The following is a 22,731-nucleotide window of genomic DNA, read 5'->3' as shown; positions in this document are numbered from 1 at the left end:
CTGGCTCTGGGACCAGCTTGTTTAACTGTCTGTGGGAGCCTGCCCCACAGCAGGAGGCTCCCCGGCCCTCAGGAGCCCCAGATTTTCCTCACCTCTTTATCTTGGACTCATACTCTATCTTCTGTTTGGTCATTTCCTGTTTCAGGCTGGACACTAGACTGTGCAGGGCACTGTGGTTGCTGCTGTTGTTGCCCACAAAGGTCTCACTGTTGTCACTGCTGCTGGTGGCACGACTACTTCGACCTCCCACACTCCTCCGGTCACTTTTGTTTTCATAGTCCCCAGGGTGGGAAAGATCATCTTGTGGGGGCCCGTCCAAAACAGGGTCCTCAAAGTTCCCACCATAAAAGTCTTGCTCTGGGCAGGTGGTTGTAGAGGAGCGACAGGAAGTGGAATTCTCAGGGAGGGAGATCTCACAGGAGGAGGTGGACCAGGTGGCACTGTCGACACTCTGCTTGTCATCAAGGTTCATCATGGAGAACTGCTGGTGGACATTATCATAGGTGGAGAGCCTGTTGTGCTGGCCAGACTCCCCTGTTTGCTCCTTCTGCTTGTTGTCTCTCAGGGTCACATAACCATTGGGCAGCCAGGTCATGCTGCGACCACTCATGGGGTTCCCAAGGGAGTCGGTGTTTAAAATGCCCATCCGTACTGTTCCATTCTGTACACTGTGGGTGCCCATTTTGGTACCAGACCCCTTCAGTGAAGAGGTCCTTCTGGCCTGTAAGCTCCCATTGGGAGTGGTTTGGGTTTTCTCAAGACCTTCTGCATTGCTGCTGCTGAAGGACCCATTGGTGACAATCCCACTGCCCTTATTAAAGGCGGGATTCTTTTTGACCATAAGAGGGGGACTCCTAGAGACATCTAGCTTGTGGACACTGTTCCTTGGGCTGTTAGTTTTGCTGCCTGACAGAGCTGTGGGGGATCCGTTATCCACATTGCTTCTCTGGGGAGACTCAGACTTCTCCCAAGAGCACCGCCGAACAGGACTGTCCTTGGTATTATTGTTCTCCTTGTTCTGTAGCTGACCCATGGTGGTTTTCTTCTGGATTTCATTGTTGTTGTTGCTGACTCCATCTTGGGGCTTGCTCTGCAGTTCTGTATCTTTGGGGAAAAGGTGATCATGTTTGCTAATCATCACTGACATCAATTGCTGGACCACCACGGTACCTGGAATTGCATAGAAAACAAAGTCATATGAGTGAAATAGTTCTGATTTACTTCCCATTTTGAAAGTGACTCTGAAAACATGACATTCAGGTGACTATGCCGCATTGTTAGCAGTGCTAAACTAGATTCTTCTTGATGACGATGACAATACAGACTAAAATTTCTTGAGAATTTACTCTGTGCTATGAACTCTACTGAGCACTTTGCTCTTGTTAGTTTACTTGGATTTTAATATTAATCTATAAATAGATAGTTACTGTCATTACTCTGTGAATTTTAAATAACTTGGCCAAGGTTACAAAGCTATAAGGAGCAGACTTGGGGTTTGAACCTAGAGTTGGCTAGTTCCAAAGACCAGGCTCTTGATCATTTTACAACATTCCTTGCAAGTCTGACATTTATTTATGAGAAATATTCCTCAGGAGGATGTCACTGTGATCTCTCATCTGACAATGATGCCAAACTGTCAAGATATTTTAGTAGCCTCTGTTAAGTGGAAACCAATATAATCTCTAATGGATATATGGTCTGTCTTTCTAACACACCAAAACAATACAGTTCCATATGACTTTTGTTCACTCTTCAAAAGCCTCAGAGTATTTTAAGTGGCAGTAACCACAATGGTGTAGTAAGGACCTCCAAAAATCCTCTCTTCCATAAAAGCAAATTAAAAAAAAAATCCTGAATCAACATTTTTAGAAATATAGAAACTAACCAAAGATTTAGTGCAATCTGGAAATTGTTTACTCAAGAAAAATTGTTGAATCTCAGTAATAACAGCAAGCTCTGAGGTATTTTACTTTCCTTGTTCCCATGTTTCTCTCCTTTAGTTCTGCAGTTGCCTTGAAACCCAACTCCCCTCCATCACAGTGGGCACTGGCAGCCTGGCTGCCCCTGCAGCGGGCAGAACAGGGTTAAAACTCCTTCAGAGCTCCATAGCTAAAGCACTGTCACTGTCTGACCTATTTAGTGGTGGCCTGGAAAGTCCACTAATGAGGCCAGCTCATTTTGTCTGACTAGGAGTATGAACAGTGTGAGTAGCATTTTTCTCAGGAGCACTTTTCAAGTATAATATGGGGCTTTTTTGTTTAACACCACGGCTGCCTGAAACAATGGATAACAGTTGGAACAAACAATAGGCTAACCAAAAAGTTTAAAAAATTGAAGAAATATTTCCATGAGAAGTTTTGAAAGGCAATGATCTACTCCTGGGAATCTAGAAGGGGACGTGCATGTTCAGGATTCTGCATAAGCCCAGGGCTGTTGACATGTTCAGGAAAAAATTGAGACACCCCTGTTCTCTCACCTCTGGCTGGTATTGAAGCTTTGCACAGCCAGAACTGGAGGCTAAGGCAGAGTTGTACACTGCCTGGCTGAGTGTTGAAGGTTCACCTTAACATGCACACAGAATCCCTTGGTAAAAAATGGGAGGCTTATTGGCTCTAGACATTTAGGAAAATCTTTGCTTAATCATTAGCTGACAATTGAGGTTATCCAATCTGAGAAACACAAAGACAAAAGAATGAAGAGAAATGAACAGGGCCTCAGAGACTTGTGCAACATCATTAAGTGTGTCAGCACATACATAATGGTAGTCTCAAGAAGGAGAGTAAAAGAGAATTGAACAGAATGCATATTTTAAGAAATAGTTGCTGGGATAATCCTAATTTGAAGGAAAACCAGAATCTATACATCCAAGAAGCTCAGCAAGTTCCAAGCAAGGTAAATGCAAAAGGACCCACACCCAGAACTACCATCATTCAACTTTCTTAAAGCAAAAACAAAGACAGAACCTTGAAAGCCCAAGAAAGAAGCAACTCATGTATAAGGATCTTCAGTAAGATCATCACTTCTCATGGCCAAAGGCAGTGGGATGAAATATTCAAAATGTTGAAAGAAATACTATTAAGTAAGAACTCTATACCCAGCAAACCCATGCTTCAAAAATGGAGAAGAAATAGACATTCCTAGATAAACATAAAAACAAAGAGAGAGAGAGAGAGAATTTGTCATTAGTAAATCTGTTCTATAAGGAACTCCAAACTTCAGAGCATTTTAAAGAAAGAGAAGACCTTCAAGAAAGAATATAATTCCTTTACATGGATGAAAATAATCATGGTTCCCATTTGGCCCTCATATTTTTACTATGCACTGTAAAGTATGAATTAGAAATCAACACAAGTTTCAGACAGTAATAATCATTTGGACAAAATGGATAGAAAAGTTGACCTATTATTGAAAACAGTAATTTATTTTAAAATTAATGGGCTTATCAGGTTAATGGCATATTAGTGGAAATCTCAAAGTATATATTTACATATTCCTCACTGACTTACAATATGGGCTCTAATCCCTTAAAGCTGGCTGACACCATTAACTCAGCTTCTAAACTACTTTCCTAACTTGGGGGACCCAATTTCCCTAACAATCCTTTTAAGTATTAATTGTATTCATGTACCCACAATGACACAGTACAGGCTAATGTAAACATCAATCATCTTTACTTTGGCTTGAACTGTATTAATTTGTTGTGTTAACTCAGTTTACATCGCATGGATAAAAAGCTCATAAGAGTAACCTTTGAAGAAATACATGTAGGGAAACAATTTACATGTTAGTAAGTATGGTTTCTATATAGGATACTTAAAACATGAGATTTGGTGAGGAAGATGATGATGAGAGCTGTTGACAGTGCAGATTTCTACTGAAACAGCTGCTAGCTGAGTGGCTAGCAAGAGTGCAAGCCTGACTCTAGCTTAAAGCAGAACCTACACAAGATTTGGCCCTGAATATAACTCACATCAAATTTTGAATAGGAAAAAATGTGTTATGTCTATCTATATGCTTCACACATCTTCTGTGATGATTTAAAACTTATATTTAAAATAAGAATCTCCCATGTTTCAGGTCTAATGCTAGATCAGTGTTGCTTAAGCATTAATATTTATACAAATTACCTGGAGATTCTGTCAAAATGTAAGTATTGGGGCACAAAATTTTATACTTCTAACCAGCTCTTGGACAACAGCAGCTATAACAGGACAGTGGCCCTGGCTTCACCTGGAAGCTTTCAGGACCCACTGCAGGCCTCTGAAATCAGAATTTGCACTAGAGTTTGAGAAACATTGTGTTACAGGGAAAGGTTTCACTTATGTCTTCTAAGTTAGGTTTTGAAAAAACTGAGATAGTATTTAACATTTTTTTCCACATGAGAAAACTGAGGTTCAGAGAGGCTCCACTTTTGTTCAGGGCCACACAGATGATGTGACCAAGGTGAAATTTAAGGACTCGTTTTCTTACTTCATGTCAGGTTCTTGTCCTACTATATTTTAGCTGTTGGATTTAAACTCTAGTAGTAAGTAAACTTGACATTTATTCTATATAAGAAACTAAATACAAGACAAAAATCTATTGAATCTATTGAAGAAAAAAGCCTGAATGAAATTAATGGTATTATATAGCCATCTTTCCTCTTTGAGTAATCTCTGAATGCCATCCATTTGCAATGCATGTAGCAGTGAATCTGATTAAAAGATTTTGGTATCGTTAGAAAGGCTGTCAACATCGCCACCATCATGTACTGTGTTTGAAGACGTGTGTACTTAGTTCTATTTTACTATTTGCCCTTAAGACAGACATACTTTTAAATGTTGGCTGCCTCTCTTATATATGACTCTGGCTGGAATTTGGGGAAAATGAAGCTTTTTCCCATTACTGGAATATTAACATATTAAGCAGTGAAGAATCACTACTTCCCATCACAGTCATGAACTGTGTGGGACATTTAATTACTTGAAAAGTGACATCCGCAAGGTCTCCATGATGAGTCTGTGAATAGCAATGCCAAAATGTAGAGTGCATGTCAGTGTCCTAAAGATGTAGAAATCTTTTCCATCCTGGGAGGCTTTGCCCTTATCTAGTGTCCAGGATAGTAAATGGCAACAGTTTCTTGTAAAGGGACTTTCGATTTTTATGGCCATTTGGGACAGTCTAGCGTGGTAGTTATGATGAAGTGTGTGTCACTACATGCACTGATTTTCACCCCCTCATTTCTGCCATTCTCTTCCGCAGAATGTTAATGAGAAACAGGAGGCACAAGTAATGCAGGCAGAGTGGCTGTAACCACGACCGTGTTGTGACAGGTCCAAGCAGACTAGGCAGTAGCACTGGGCTGTATGACCCAGCAGTTTCCCCCCACACACAATTTTACACAGGTTAAATTTAAATACTATTTTAGGCATTTTTCTTCATAAGCATTGGATAAGAATTCAATTTTACTTTAAAGGTCCACAGAAACTTTAAAGAACACATATGTACACATTTATAGATTATATTTGGTATATATACTTAGATATGGCAGCAGTGTATATAGTTTCAAATTTTTATTTTTTGCCAAGAATAACTTTTACATGTCATTTTGCACATGTGCAGGTATCTGTAAGATGCATAGTAATTTCTGACAAATGACAGTCCTAGAAACACCACATTATCATAACAGAAAACTCCCTCATGCCCCTGAGCAGCCAAGCCTTACTCCCACCTCCCATCTGTGGCCCCCACTGATCTGCTTTTTGTCACTAAGTTTTTCCTTTTCTGGATTTTCATATCAATGAAAGTGTGCAATATGAGGTCTTCATGTCTAGGCATATTTACTTAGCATAACAATTTCAGCCTCTGTCCATGTTGTTGCAAGTATTGGAAGTTCACTCTTTTCACTGCTGAGTAGTGTTTGGTTCCATGGATGCACCACAGAACTGAGACCTTCCATGATCCAACTAAATTAAAACAACAAATGAAATTACTTTGCTGCTCCATTTCTCCCGACTTCAAAAGAAATCTATTTGTCTACTTGTATACTTACTACTTGCACATATTATCACTGTATTCAGAGAAAATTACTTCTCTTATTGGGTGTCAGGTTTGTTAGGGAGAAAGAGAGGCCCTCAGTGCCCTCAGACTCCATGCTCTGGGTCCTGCTTCTTTCCAGATCAGCTTTGCTTCCTTCTGGTGACAATATTGGCAGTGTGCAGGAGGAGGGTAGACTATGTAATTTTTAAAGAATGTCTTCTGAAACAGCAACAATGAAACTTAAAACAAAAAGACCAAAAAATGCACCGACTTCTGGAAAGATGGTATTGAATACTACGGCAGCATAGTACTGAAACTCCACGCATAAACTCCCACATAACATAGAGCAACTAGTTAGCAAATCCCAACTCATGGACAATATTCACAACAAAACTAGGTGACAAGGTGTCCTCTCAAACCCCCAAAAAGAAGTTGCTAGAGACATCCCCGTCATCACAAGGCATGTGTGGTACTGATGGCTGTGTGAGAGGAAGTAGGAGGAGGCAGTAATGGGCCAGAGAACAGAAAATCCCCAAGATATAGGTATTCACTGCAAAATGCAAATAGCTAATTTAAAAACAGCCAGTGAGATTGCGAGGGAATGTGTCTAATCCAACAGAGGCAATCTGTAGACAAGTCTGAAGAAGCTGGGGTCATCCAGCCCCTCCGAGCTTACAACACTGACCAGCCAAAGCACCTCAAGGCAAGGCTGCATATGCAAGGGACACCTGGGAGCGGAGTCTAAATGCAGCTGGACTAGGACAATAGGGATAAAGTAAATGGAAGGTTAATTAAAACCAAGGATTGTAACTAAGCCAGCACATTTTTAGAAGGCAAGCTGCCCTGTTTTGAGTACTATGTGAAACCCAGAAGGCGTGGCTGTGTGAGGCAGAGAAGCTAACCTGGACACTGATGGATGTTTTACATGCGCCTGGCTTATGACCACATGTGTTTGAAAAACTCACTGCATTATGCAGATCCTCTGACTACTGGTGACTTTAATTCTAGAATATGGAAGACATTTGATTGTTTTCATATCAAATCAATCTCACCAGAAAAGTGGTTAAATATTAAGAAGCTGTCAAGCTCAAGGTGTTAGATAAAAGTTTTTTACTTAAAAGTTCAAGTTTTATCAATGACAACAAATTCTGCCAGTGCTTTTCTTAAAGTAAAAGGCTAACCTAGTTTGTTTTTGAAAACTTGTCTGTAAATGTTTAACTCTGAATAAGTACAGTTTGTCCATTGTTCTTTCATATAAACATGAAAAAAAGCAGTTTGTATAGCTTTCAACTCAAATACTCACACTAATGCATTTCCTTGAACTAATTATTGTGTTACATTTAACACACCTAAAACAAAAGCAAACTAAGAGGACAACTAGGTCAGGAGCAGAACCATAGAAATGAAGATCACATGAAGGGTTAGCAACAGGGGAGTGGGAGAAGGAGAGAGGGGGGAGAAGGTACAGAAAATAAAGGTACAGCATCGATGGTAGGTAGAAAATAGATAGGGGAGGGCAAGAATAGTATGGGAAATATAGAATCTAAAGAACTTGAGACATGTGGTCATAAACTAAAGGGGGGGAATGGTGGGAGAGGGGTGTGCAGGGTGGAGGGGAATGAAGGGGGGAATAGAACAACTGTAATGGCATAATTAATAAAATATATTTTAAAAAATTTTAAAAGGAAAAAAAACATTATGTGGAAGAATTGTTTTATACATACAGCTAATCTCTCCACCAAAATGTAAAAAAGGTGTGGTCTGAAGGGTGTGGATTTAGGACAGTTAATATTTCTTTTTATTGTGCAACAAAACCATTCTTGAGTAAAATTGTCACTTTTTCTGTTGCAAGTGCATGGCAGTGAGAAATGCTTAGTGGGGTTTGGTACCACTGCCTGGGTTCATAGTTAAGAGGCCAGGTTTTTTTTTTACCTAACATTGCTTTTTCACCATTGATGCAAATGTTGACATAGTGAAAGGGTGAAAAACATCTCAGTATAACATCTTAGTATTATTATGAAGATACACTTGAATTTGGGGACCTCATGAAGGCGTCTTAGGGGCCCCCAGGTACTCCTAAACCACATTTTAAGAACCAGTAGGTTAGGAAGGCAACATGAAGCACCAGTGATGATCAGTAAATGCACAGTTACCTATGGAACTAAGACTAGATAAGAACTAAAAGGAAGGGACTATATAGTATATAGTACAAATATACAAAATAAAAGGAGAATTAGAAGATTTTCATTTCATTTTTTCATTGTTTTTCTTTTCTTTTTTTGTTTTTTCCCTGTTTATATTATTGTTTAAGTACAGTTGTCCCCATTTCCCCACCATCACTGTCCCCTGCCCCAGCCATCCCCACCTCCCACCTTCGATCCTACCCCCCTTTGGCTTTGTCCATGCGTCCTTGATACACGTTCCTTGATGACCCTTCATATAAAACATGTCTGAAGGTTTGCAATAATTATACTGGTGTTAGTAGTATTGATATTGTTATTTGGATATATGTGTGTATGATGAGCAGTACAGGAAATAATTATTTATTAGATAGTTTAATTTTGTTATTTCCACTGTTTCTGAAAACTAGGACTCATATTTAGAAGAAAGGAGAAAAAACTATGGCAGAGGAAAGAATAAATAAAAATGCTATAGTCATGATTTTGAAATGGAAGTATAGTGTGAACTTTTGAGGCAGTTTGTCTTTACTACATTGTGTGCACATATGTTATGCATATAATAAGTATGTCTATGGGTATGAATTTATATCTACCAGCACTCTGTCCACTAAGTGGCCTAGAAACAATGACCGAATCAGTAGCAATGAGGATCACTGTTTTGGACTTGAAATACCATTGCCCACTAAAAACCTTTTTGGAAATTAAACTCTTTGGAAATCAGTTGATTACAGGTTTGGGGCAGGAAGCATATGAGCCTGGCAAGTCCTGGAGTACTAAGAGGAAAGGAAGCTACACTGAACTAGTAACGTGGTGTCAGAAGGACTCAGAAGGCAACTTGAAGGGGGCTTCTAACTGGCAAAAGATGGAAAACAATTATTACAAAGACCAATTTCATTCCAATGCATTGACCCATGAAATAGGCTTAAATACATGGGTTCATGATTATAGTTTTAAAATAGTGTTACTAATAATATTTATAATAGGAAGAAGTAAAAGAAAGAGGAGAACTCGCTGTTAGAGTGTTAAGAAGCAACAATGAATGAAACAATTGAACAAACAAAATTGAAACAGAAGCACAAAGACAAAGAACATCTGACAGCTGTCAGAAAGGAGGGGTTTGGGCACTGTGTGAAGAAAGCTGAAGGGATTAAGCAAAATATATACATATATTTATATATTATATATTTTATATATGTTTATTACATATTTATTACTCATAGACACACAGAACAGTATGTTGATAGCCAGATGGAAAGGGACATAGGGGGAGGTGGAAGAGGACAAAGGGGGGACAAAGGGGGACAGGAAGACACTTGATTTTGGGCAGTGGGCACACGATGCAGTGTACAAATGACGTTTTCTTGAGTTGTACACTTGAAAACTGTATGGGTTTGTTAACCAATGTCACCCCAATAAACTAAATTTAAAATAATCTTTTTTATTATTTAGAAACTAATAAATAAAGGGAAAGACCCAAGAAGCATTTATCCTGCCTTTTATTTATGAAAATTACCACTGGGTTACTAAGTAGAAGTTAAGGAAAAGAGGTGTTGTTTTTTTAAAATAAAAATGTTCCAATTACTAAGTTAAAAAAACTATAATGCTACTACATGAATGAGCATTGAAGACATTACCCTAAGTAAAATAATCCAGTCACAAAAAGACAAATACTGTGTGATTCCAGTTATGGGAGGTATTTAAAGAAATAAAATTCAGAGACAGAGTACGTGGAATGAACTTGTGAGGAGATGGGGGAGGAGAAGAGTTCTATTTAATGGATACAGAGCTTCTGTTTTTCAGATGAGAATACTTTTAGAGATAAATGGTGATAACATCTGCATAGCAATATGCATGTACTTAATACCACTGAATTATACATTTAAAATGGTCAAGATGGCGAATATTATGTTTTGTATATTTACAATTTAAAAAATTGGAAAAAGTCATTGAATTAGGATATTACCATTTCAACATCCAGTGAATTAACAGTTTTAAGAATTATACCAAGGTCACACAAAATAGAGAAAACCAGATGGTATATAACATAGTGAATAGCCTTGCTGAGAATATCAGACATGAATTTGATTAAGGTCCTAATTTTTAGAAAAGAGAGGGCAGAGGAGCAACCCAAAGTGCATTAGGAATATGCAATCAGCAGGGTTCAGGCTGTGGGAAACTCTACAGGTAGGATAACCTGCTGTAATTTTTCAACATAAATTGTAAGGATTGGTTATTAAAATAGACTTAAATATATCAAATAAAAGAATGGTAAAGGGTAAACAGAATGTTGAGGAAAGCCCAAATTGTTGATAAAACTACAAAGACATACAGGGAAATTGCTGACATAAGCGTCTGGGTAGTAAGATGGTGGGACAGCGCACAAGGCAGAGCTTTCCGGATGCCTAGGAGTTATATTTCTTGACCTTACAGTGCTTTCTAGAGTGTTTACCTGATAATAATTATTAAGAGAAAGTGTGTGTGTGATAGTTTTCTGTATGGTATTTATTCTATATATTTTACTTCATAATAAGAAAAGGTTTTTAGACAGCAGGTAGAAAGTAAGTTTTCTGGACCAACTATTTTACTGCAAAAATATCTAATGTTCAACTTACTTTGACTTCAATATTTGACAAAATAAACTAAGCTGAACTGATAACACTTAAAAGTTTTATCTCTCTCTTTCATGATACAGAGGCATGAAAATCTTATAATTGTCATGAAAGGAACATTATGAAGGAGGTATTTTGTTCTAGACTAAATCGACAAAGAAAGAAATAGAAAATAACTATTCTCTCTCCTTCCCTTTTCTCTATTAAATTCTTAAATATTCAATCAGGCCAATTTGCTGGAAACAATGGCGCTATTAATGACCATGGGGAAGAAAGGTGCCCCAGTGGTGAGGCCTGATAGAAATAAGCAGAACTAGCAGTTCACTATGGAGAAGAATTCTAGGCATTTGGTAATTTAGAAAGTAAGAATTTCTTCATATTTCAACCCACAGGTAAATAAGCAACATTGTCTTATAGAGGATCATATTTCTCTACCTCTTAAAATCGAATGAATAAAATCAAAATTAATTAAAAACATATTACATTATAATAGTAACTTGTGAATTTTTTGAAAATTATATTGCTCAGAAAGTGAACTGGAATTTTCTAGTTCTCACTTAATATTTTACAGATGACTTACAGAAGTTCCTTTTATTATTGTAAAGTTACAGAGGAATCATTTATTAAATTATTATATTTAGTAAACTAAAAAAAAAGCCTGACTCCCAAAGAGAAGATTTTTTTCATTAGAAAATCTTGAGTCAATAAATGGACTTGCCATGGGTTCACGTATTTCCCTAGTTTGCTCAATAGGTTCGGGCCAATCAGGAGACAGTGATTGTTTTTTGATGAGGGTATAAGATAATCACGTGCTTACCCTCCATGATGGTCAAAGGATCTTCCATTTTGGGGCGCAAGATGTTAGGGCCAAAGACAGTGGCCAAGTTCTGCACACTCATTTTGTTAACTCCAGAATAGGACTGTACTTCATCCAAGAATCTGTTGGGTGTAAGCATGTGAACCAAACACAATGAGATCAAATTTATCAATGGAATAAAATTGGTCATTAGAAAGTATTTATAAAGTGACATATGATAAGCAATGATTATGTAGGTAAAATTACTTAGAAATTCAAACAATTAAATGTGGAGACAATATAATGTATTGCAAATGATTAAGAATCAAACTTGAGGGATTATACCAGGTACCATCTCTGGCCTGCCTTGACTTGGTTTCCTCTGTCAGTCACAAAAAACAAGTGCTTAGAAAATATTAACATGACTTGAGATTGGAGAATATGAATTCCCTTCTAATCCTCCAATGAAGTGTTAAATATATATATTCAAGCTGACAATTATAAATAAGATAATTTGGTACAATCCCTATTCCAGAGGGGAAGAATCAACACTCTTTATGAAGTAATTCATGAGCTTTCAATTTACAGTTTGTTAAAAAAAAAAGAGATCAAACACGGTTTAAATTAAAACCTCAGTTCTACTCATATGAAAAATTACAAGCACAAATAATTTCAATTTATTAGGTGCTAAAGAATAAGAGGCATGAAATAGCCCTTTCCCTGAATAATTTTAGCTGGAGAGATTGTTTCAGTAATCTTTCAGTATTTTTTTCATTTCCTAACCCTTCTTCATTTTTACAAGAGCTTCTGTTATTTCATAGCTAGTAAGTACTGATGAGACTGTACTGATGAGACATAAAAGAAATGGTAAAAAATAAATATTAACTTATTAATGTGTTATTTAATATATTTTATTATGTGTCAGTCATTTTGCTAACAGTAAATTCTCAAGGTGTCTCTGTGAGGTAAATACCATTATTATCTCCATTTCACAGATAAGGTACATGAGGCACTACAGAGGTTAAAAATCTTTTCCAAGGATACAGAGTTAATTAGTGGAAGAGCTGAGATTTGAACTCAGGTGGACTGAAACTAGAGTTGGTGCTCTTAATTATGACATCATGACTTTTCATAAAGGTGCCTATTTCCACATGTTCATTACTGTTATACAGACTAAACTATAGGAAAATTAAAGGACAAAAAGTCAAATTACCATTTCTTATTTGAAAGAGCTGGATAAAAGTCTGCTTAAATGTTTCAAGACTTTTTCCATTGTGAAGATAGAGAATTACAATAAAGTTCTCAAACAAGCCTTTTCCTCTTTTACTTAAAGAGAATTTAACCATGTTATTATCTAGTACACTAGCTTGAATTAGTTCCAAATCTTAGGATAAGAACCTTGCATGTTGATAAGTTTATGATATTGGTGAAACTATGTTTTGCTTTTTCCAATTCTGGTACCTAAAATATTGCTTGCTTCCGAAACATAAAAACTTATAGCAGGAGGTTTTACAATTCCTAGTCAGTGACAGTGGACGTGAACTCCATAGTATTTCACAGTAGTTTTAAACTCCATAGTTCCTAGTCTGCTGAACATTTTATCTAATCACAACATGCAAAGCATATATAAATGATGCACTGTTAAGAATAAAAAATTTGACATTTATTTTGAAATGGACTGGGAAACTGTCACTTAAGATACTCTGTAATTGTGTAAATCATCAATCTTTTTATTTAAATTTAGCATGTTTCAATTTTACATTTGGTTTTTTAAACAGGATCACAGACATGGCACCTCCCATCCCAGGCTTTAAGTTGAAAATGGTCACTGAGAGAGAGCTTTACCAGGCAGCTATTTTTCTAACAGAATTGAATTACAGATGTCTTTTCAATGAGTCTTGATGTGGGAGAGGAATAGAAAGAAAACAATATTTAGTGAGTACTTACTATATACAAATTAATTAATTAAAATAAAATTTAACTTTTTAAACAACTGTATGAGATGTGTGCTTTTACTACCATTTTACCCATTCAAGACTCTTAGATTCAATGAGACTTAGAAATTGCCTGAGGACACATAAGTGGTAAGTAGTCAAACTGGACTCTCTTGCAAATGTTCCTCATGCCCAGAAGTGTGCTCCTTATCTCAAACAATAGTACATGGTACATGTACAAGCAACTTTGACTGAAGTGCAAAGAAATAAAGCTTTAATATTTAGAGCTAAGAGAAACTTCAGAAATAACAAATTATAAAATCATGCAATTTTAGTGCTTAAAGATACCTTTGAGGTCACTGTCAAACTCTTAGTTTTATAAGGCCAACACTGAGCTTGGAGCAGTAAAATGGTATTATTCATTGTCCAACATAAATTAGTGTCAAACTAAATATAGTCTTGTCTTGTCTAGGACAGTTCTTACCTGCAAATATACTTGAGGAGGTTATAATTGACCACTGGCAAACTCTTCACCTGCTTTGCTAATTCCTTAACACCCTGAGTATAAAGAAGAAGAGAATAAATATGTAGAGAAACAAATTTAAGTGAAGCCCCTTAAATAGCTTAAACATTTGTTCATGTTTGCCTTAAAATGGAAGATAGCCTCACTTATAATGGGGTTATCTGGGGGGAAGAAAGTAACCTTGATATAGTGAGGGTCCTTCCCATTTTCAGCATGATCAAAACACAGACACACGTCTGTAGACACATAAGTCTCTCAGGGTTGGCTATGTCCAGGACACATTGTTTGGGATGGAATGGAGCGTTTGAAAGCCTGATTCATCTGGAAATTTTACAATGGAATTAAATGCATTGTTTTGTCTCACTGTAGAACTTCCTCCAAAATATAAATGGTCCCAGAAAAGCTGGTAGATAATGTAATCTGATTTGTTCTTGTAGTGGGCCAAATAGTAAGTATTTTAAGCTTTTTAGTACATATGGTCTCTTGACTCAACTCTTCAGCTCTTCAGTTGTAGTGCAAATGCAGCCACAGACAAGATTACATAATAACAGGCAGCAATTTTTATGAGTACCTAGAAAATCCAATAGGACAAGAATAGTCTCTTCAACAAATGGTGGTGAGACACCTGGCTATCAGCATTCCAGAGAATGATGTTAGACCCTTTCTTTATATCATAAATGAACTTAACTGAAAATAGAGCATATATCTAAATGTAAGAGCTGAGGGTATAAAAGTCTCATATGGGGGTAAGGACTTCTGGCCAAGATGGAGACATAGGTAGACACACTGTGCCTCCTCGCACAACCAAAATGAGGACAACAAAAATTTAGAAACAAAAAAAAATAGAACTGATAGAGAATTGAACTGTATGGAATAACCAATGAGTTAAAATAGACACATTCATCCAGACTGGTAGGAGGAGTGGAGTCAGGCAGCTGGGAGGAGAGGGGTCCCAGCAAAAAAAAGCAGTGGCTTGCAGACCCTGGGAGTGCAAGGCAACAGCAGCTTACGAACCATGGACATGCAGGTGGCGGCTGGCAGACCCAGTGAGGCAGGCAAGGCGGTTTGGTGGACCTGGTGGTCACACATTTGTGCATGGATAAACCAAGCAAAACTGGGGATCAAGACAGACTGCACAACCCAGGGCTCCAGCTCAGGGAAGTAAAACCTCAAAACACCGATTGAAAACACCTGTGGGGGTTGAAGAGCCTGAAGAGACTCAGCCTCACAGGAGAGTTCATTGGAGAGACCCACAGAATCCTAGAATGTACACAAGCCCACTCACCCAGGAACCAGCACCAGAAGGGCTCAGTTTGCTTGTGGGAAGTGGTGGAAGGGACTGAAAGTCAACAGGAGCAGAACAAATGCCATTATTCCCTCTCTGACCCTTGCCCCACATACAGTGGCCACTACCCAGCCACTGGGTTGCCTTGACCTTGTGAACACCTGAGGCTCCACCCCTCACTGCAGGTGCATCAAGACAAAAAAAATTGGCCCAAACAGAAGAATGGATCAAAGCTCCAGAACAAATACAACTAAGCAATGTAGAGATAGCCAACCTATCTGATGCATAGTTCAAAGCACTGGTGATCAGGATGCTCACAGAATTGGCTGAATTTGGTTGCAAATTAGATGAAAAAGTTTAGGCTACCCTAAGTGAAATAAAGGAAAATGTACAGGGAACCAATAGTAATGAGAAGAAAACTGGGACTGAAATCAATGGAGTGGACCAGAAGGAAGAAACAACCAAACAGAAAATAATAAAGAAACAAGAATTCAAAAAAAATGCGGAGAGGCTTAGGAACCTCCAGGACATCTTTAAACATTCCAACATCTGAATTATAGGGGTACCCGAAGGGGAAGAGGAAGAGCAACAAGTGGAAAAGCTATTTAAACAAATAATAAAGGAGAACTTCCCCATTCTGGCAAAGGAAATAGACTTCTAGGAAGTCCAGGAAGCTCAGAGAGTCTCAAAGAAGTTATACCCAAGAAGGAACACACCAAGGCACATCGTAATTACATTAGCCAAGATTAAAATGAAGGAGAGAATCCTAGAAGCAGCAAGAGATAAGGAGGCATTCACCTGCAAAGGAGTTCTCATCAGACTTTCAGCTGATTTCTCAAAAGAGACCTGACAGGCAAGAAGAGGCTGGAAAGAAGTATTCCAAGTCATGAAAGATGAAGACCTACATCCAAGATTGCTCTATCCAGCAAAGCTTTCATTTAGAATGGAAGGGCAGATAAAGTGCTTCTCAGATAAGATCAAGTTAAAGGAGTTCATCCTCAGCAACCCCTTATTATATGAAATATTAAAGGGACCTATCTAAGAAAAAGAAGATAAAAATCATGTACAGTAAAATGACAGCAAACTCACAATCATTAACAACCGCAGCTAAAACAAAAAGAAAAACAAAAACCTAAGCAAACAGCTAGAACAGGAACAGAACCACAGAAATGGAGATCACATGGAGGGTTAGCAACAGGGGAGTGGGGAGGAGGAGAGATGGGGAAAAGGTACAGAGAATAAGTAGCATAGATGGTAGGTGGAAAATAGACGGGGGAGGGCAAGAATAGTATGAGAACTGTAGAAGCTAAAGAACTTATGACACATGGACATGAACTAAAGGGGGGAAATGTTGGTGGGAGGGGGTATGCAGGGTAGAGGGAATGAAGGGGGGGAATAGGATGACTGTAATAGCATAATCAATAATATGTACTGAAAAAAAGAAAATATGGGTGTAAATCTTGGTGACCTTGGGTTGAACAAAGCCTTCTTAGATATGTGAGTAAAAGCACAAGTGACAACAGAAAGGTAAATTAAACTTAATTAAAATTAAAACTCTTGTATTTCAAAGGACAGCTATCAAGAAAATAAAGACAAGCCACGGAATGGGAGAAATTATTTTCAAATCATATATCTAATAAGGTATTTGTATCTAAATTACAAAGTCTGGAAGAGTCCAGCCACTGTTAATATAATGAGAACAGTTTTCATGACATCAGTGTAACCTGGCAGCCAAGGAGTGTGGACTGGAATGCACATGTGTAAACAATGACGACCTCAGTGTATTAGTCAGTTGGGGTGGTAGACACTGTTGAGTAAACATGTAACATGTGGTGATCACATTCAAAATAACTGAGCTAGAAGAGCAATGAATGTGCATCAAATTTTGTGTTAAGCTTGAACATTTCTCTATGGGATCTATTCAGATGATTTAGAAGGCTGCCCTATGAGCAACTGGTGATTGGCAGTTTCAACAGGACCATGTGACCACTTGTGCATCATGTCTTGGGCAGAACTTTCTGGCAAAACATCACATCACCCAGATGACTCAATCCTTTTACAGCCCAGAGTTGGCACCTTGTGACTTATGGCTTTTCCCAAAACTAAAATCCCCTTTGAAAGGGAAGAGATTTCAAACAATCAATGAGATTCAGGAAAATATGACAGAGCAGCTGATGGAGACTGGGAGAACTGTGTGAGATCCCAAGGTGCCTACTTTGAAGGGGACTAAGATATTATTGTCCTATGTACAATATTTCTTGTATCTTGTATCTTCTTCAATAAATATTTCTATTTTTCAGTGTATGCCTAGATACCTTCTGGACAGACCTAGTAAACAAAGAACTCTTACAACTTAATAATAAGAGAAATAACCCAACTGGAATTGGGAAATGATCTGAATATGATGTTTCTCCAAAGAAAATATACCCATAGTCAATTAAGTACATGAAAAGACATTTAAAAACGGCCATCAGGGAACTGCAACTCAGACCACATTGACACACCACTTCACACACACTAGGATGGCTATGATGAAAAAGAGAGACAATGAGTGTTGGCAAAGTGTAGAGAAATTGGAACCTGCAGACACTGGGATTTTTCATGGTGAAGCCTCTTTAGAAAACAATGTTACATATGGCCCAGTTCTACCTCCTAAATATGTACCCAAGAGAAATGAAAACATGTGTTCACAGCAGCACTGTTAGTAACAGCCAGACAGTAGAAACAACACACATGTTCTGCAAATGGTGAATGGATAAGAAATAGAATATTATTTAGAGATGAAAGGAATAAAGTACTGATATGTGGTACATGTAGATGAACCTTGAAAACAGTGAAAGAAAACAGTCGCAAAAGACAATGTATTGAATGATGCCATGTACATGAAATATCCAGAATAGCAAATTTGTAAAGACAGAAAGTCGATTAGTAGTTGACAAGAGCTGGGGAATGAGAGGCATGAAAAACAGGTATGAGGCTTGTACGAAGTGATAAAATGTGCTAACCATTCTAAAATTAGATTTTGGTGATGGTTGCATAATTCTGAAAAATAGGCTATAGGCATGATGTCTTAGGTGTCATTGTTGAGGTGCCTTAAGAGGCACACAATGAAAAAGGAAATATGAAGTAAGTCATTTACTTTGTTCATAGAGCATTTGGCACTGCAATTAACCTTGTAGGGGAGCATAATGGCCAGGAGTGCTAATTTCAGTTAATCAGCCACTTTTTTATTTTATAAGAGAAGGGATTAAAAACGGGACCTGGGTTGTGTGTATCAAGTCTAAGTGTGTGTGATGTCCACATGCAGAATAGTGGAAAATGATCCAAGGACAGGCTAAGAAAAGCTTACAAATTAAAGACAAAGAACACTGACAAAACCCTCAAACGAAAGCTTTCATAGAAATAAATTTATAGACTTACTGTTTCCTCTTCCTTGCTGAGGAGTTTGGCACATGACAGAAAGTCTTCGTACTTCGCATAGGGAATGACTGGCTCTGGGAGTTCTCGGAGGTACAGTTTGAGAAGTGACGCCACTGTGTGCACATCTGTGTTGCTGTGGAGACAGAAGTGTGAAAACCGTCTTTGGACTGAACCTGGTGGCATTTTATTTACTTTTTCTATATTTGATTATATTTGATTATATATATATAATATAACCAGGAAGGAGGTCTTCCTGATTAATGCAAAGCCAGTAAACAGAGTCCAAAGTGGGAGGGAGTGTCCTGTCTCTCAGGAGCTGACAAAAGACTAGGGAGACCAGATCTCAGAGTGGGACCAGATGAAGTGTGAGTGGCAGGCAAACCCTCAAAGACCCTGAGACTTACAGCAGACCCCTACATCAGGATTTGACAGGGTAAGACTGAGGTCCTCCATTTTCACATGGGGGTAAGTTAGAGTAGGCATGTTGGCAGTCATTTTGCAAATGTTAAAATAATAGAGTTGATCTGATAGGACCTGTTTTACCAATTAATTTTATTCTTTTCATAATTAGATAAGCATTTTTCTCTTAAAATTTTAAACTGGTAGACAATACAGATGTCATCTCAAAAGCTAGAAAAGAAAATAAAAATCATATCTCCAGGACGTCTTAAAAACTGTGACCAAGCTCATTAACTCCTAAAAATACTTTCCAAAATTTATTTTCTTACAATATAGACATAAAAAAGCCTGGATGGTAAGATAAGAAAAATACTATATTTTTCTGACAAACCACTCTACTTCATGCATGTCAAAGCCCTTCTGTGGTTCTTATGCTAATTTGTAAAGCACCTGACATGTGAAGGTGCAATCATCAGTAGTAAGAAAACCAAAATCTGGGAAGAATACGCAGTTCAATCAAGTATTCAAATAAACTATTTCCATCTTTGGTTCCACTAGAATTCAACCCACTCTAATCCATGACTGCGTTGAGTTGTGTTGCATTTAAAGACAGTGACAATTTTGCTAAGATATAGGTAGGTACATAGAGGAATATAAAAGTAACTATAAAATAAGTACAATTTCCATATATTGAGTATATTGTGTATAATTTATATGACCACATAGAGTATAGAAAAATATTTATGAAATAAAACAATAAATGAGACAATAATAATAAATAAGAAATATATATTTAAGAAAAATATGTGTTAGTATTTGAATATTGAACTACTCATTACAGTGACTTTCCTCTGTTTTTAAGGTAACTTGTTTGTTACTTCCAGTATTATTTTGCTTCTAATGAAGTTGAGATATAGTACTGAGGACATATGAACACTAGATGGTGCAATTGCAAAGCTAGACTAATAGAGAGGAGGTGAAAATTGTGAGGGGAAAAAAGGCTGCAGAATCATTCTTCATCCACCAGCAATATTCTTAGCAGCAAAGCTGCAGTAATTTTACAAGAATAGAACTATTTGAGCTATATATAAATCAAGGTAAAAGATGTGGACTGGGAGGATTATATTATCCCTTCCCTAGAGTGATAACGTTACACTAGCTTTTCAGTGTTACAGTGCCCATATATATATCCACATGCTGTTATATACAAACAATAAAGAAAAATGACCAAATGTATATATATTTTTGATTATCAAAAGTTATTAAACTTGGGGAGAGGTGCTTTATTAAGCTTAGATTATTTTGTAGAAAAGGAGACTTCTGAGTTTTCCTAGCATTCTCATTTTTGGCTCTGTCCTCTCCCACTGAATGGAAGAAGACAATCACTTCTGGACAGACTCCAGCACACTTGCTGGTTCTGATTTACCTCAAGATCCTCATGGTGCTTCTGTCCCATTGCCAGTATGCCGCCTACAAGACTGCAATAAAAAGTCTGGGGTTTCTCTAAAAATCTCTTGGTATACCCACTGCGCAAAACAATAACCTTCTGCATCTAACTCCAGCTTGACCCCTCTTACTGAAAGCCCACTGCTTTGATTAATTAATATTTGCTAATATATACATCCAATTAAGTAAATACCAATTAAGGTGGCTGCTATATTGTCTATCAGTTTAGAATTGCAAGAAAACACTATTTTAATTATTAATTGAATACAATTAATTAATTAAAACAGGCCCTATGAGAGCATTTCTATTATTTTAACTGCAATTGTGTGTCAATTGCCTAATGTGCCTAGAAGACCATACTGTCTTTGCCTCGGAGAAATATATCTCAATCTTCCTCAAGGTGAAGGGAAGTGGCTGCACTATGGCAAACACTGGTGTGCATGTGCAGTTAAAATCCTGAACCTGGTTGGTGACAGCAATGGCACAACGTATACACGTCTGTGTGTGCATAAGCTTCACAGAGGCTCACTGAGTACGTTCAGTTATCAACCCTATTTAGGGCACTTGAACAGGAAATTGCACATATATAAAGTTCTTTTGTCTAATTACTGACATATGTGTTTTTTTTAAAGTAACACTCTTTTAATAAAATCATTATACAAACCTCAGGTCTCTTTCACTGACCTGGTGGAACAATGATTTGAGAAAGTAAGATAAATAATCGTGTACGTTCTATTCAGTGACAGCAAGGAGGTGAAGACAGGCCCAGGGACCCTGAGTGAAGGAGCCATCAGGCCAGAGATGCTGTGCAGCATATGTCCCTCAGTTGGTCAACATGTGTGTTTTGTTTACACCTTACATTGTATTTGGGCTTGAGAATTCTGCTGTGCTTTCATGAAACTTAAAGGGAGGTTTCCATGATACTTTCTACAATTGGCCTAATTATATATTCTCAGAGGTTTTCCTTTGGTCATTCTGAGATTGTTCTAGAAATCATTACCTGCCAACTAGTTTATGACTTTTATGGTGTACATTACCTCATGCCACACACTGGGTGAAACAGAGATGAACAGCATAGATCTTTTCTTTCCCCCTCTTGGGTTTATATCTCTAACCCATCACCAACATGTTTCCATGCCATTTCTCATTTGTTCAACTTCATAACATTCTCTATATATTCCAGCTGCTAAGTCCTTGCCAGGTGAGTGATTTTAAGAATATTTTTATACTTCCCCAATATGACCTGCGTTATTTGTAATCTCTGTACAGTGCAGGCATCTTACTGATCTGAACTGGGATTAAGGAATCTGGAGACAATCCCTCCCTGCTCATCCTCTAAACCTGCCCTACCTTCTCTGATAAACGGACTGACATACACAGGTAAGTTCAAATGCCATAGTAATTACAAGGATAATATTACACAGTAAAGGTCTTGAAACTTTTAAGCCTCAAAATTATAATGGAAATTTTCCTTCTGGATACTAAGCCCAGAACACCATACAGTTTGTTGATTTAACTGAATAGAATGAATTTTCAATGCACCCACACAGAAAGTTAAAGGTACTGTGAACTCACTTACAACGCACACAGTGAGATAACCTACAGTTCACTTGGAATTCAAAAAAGATAATGCCATATTCCTAGAGCTCCACAGGGAATATCTGTGAGGTTGAAAACACCTAGCAGCACTACCAAGATGAAGACCACCAGCAAAGTGTCCTAAAACAATACACTGCTCTACCTACCAAGTTCACCAAGCCATAAAAAAGCAAATCCAAAGGGAGGAAATAGTTCCAAACTAAATTAAATGTCTAAAAAACAGCCTGGTTCTGTTCAAACTTATTTTCATTTGTATCTATCAAAGCTGGTATACTTTTTGTCACTGAAACTTGAGTAGAGTTAAACTGTCACGGCCTACTGTACTGTAACCGAAGTGTCACCACTCACTGAATTGTATACTACACCAAAACACAGTTTCACCTCCAGGCACAGTCCTGGACTACACTGAATCAGTGATTGTCCCAAACAAGTTTTCTGGTTAGAAAAGAGTCAAGAAGCAAGAATTCAAAGAAATGAGGAGAGACTTAGGAACCTCCAGGACATCTTTAAACGCTCCAATAT

At 37.6% G+C, this 22,731-nt stretch overlaps 1 protein-coding gene across 6 annotated transcripts in view; it reads right to left on the bottom strand.

Annotated features, from left to right (window-relative positions):
• Positions 1 to 22,731, bottom strand: part of ARHGAP24 (Rho GTPase activating protein 24) — a 513,936-nt gene that overhangs the window by 7,971 nt on the left and 483,234 nt on the right. For all 6 annotated transcript variants that reach the window (XM_053666367.1, XM_053666369.1, XM_053666371.1 and 3 more), the window contains 4 exons: positions 18,766 to 18,898; positions 14,022 to 14,095; positions 11,625 to 11,746; positions 93 to 1,170 (listed from right to left, as the gene is read on the bottom strand). In XM_053666367.1, coding sequence (XP_053522342.1) covers positions 93 to 1,170; positions 11,625 to 11,746; positions 14,022 to 14,095; positions 18,766 to 18,898 — 1,407 coding nt within the window. The remainder of the gene's footprint in view (positions 1 to 92; positions 1,171 to 11,624; positions 11,747 to 14,021; positions 14,096 to 18,765; positions 18,899 to 22,731) is intronic.

This window comes from Artibeus jamaicensis, unplaced genomic scaffold, assembly GCF_021234435.1.
Source record: "Artibeus jamaicensis isolate MK-2021 breed Jamaican fruit bat unplaced genomic scaffold, CSHL_Jam_final contig_452, whole genome shotgun sequence".
NCBI lineage: Eukaryota > Metazoa > Chordata > Mammalia > Chiroptera > Phyllostomidae > Artibeus > Artibeus jamaicensis.
This window is presented reverse-complemented; position numbering and strand designations above follow the sequence as displayed.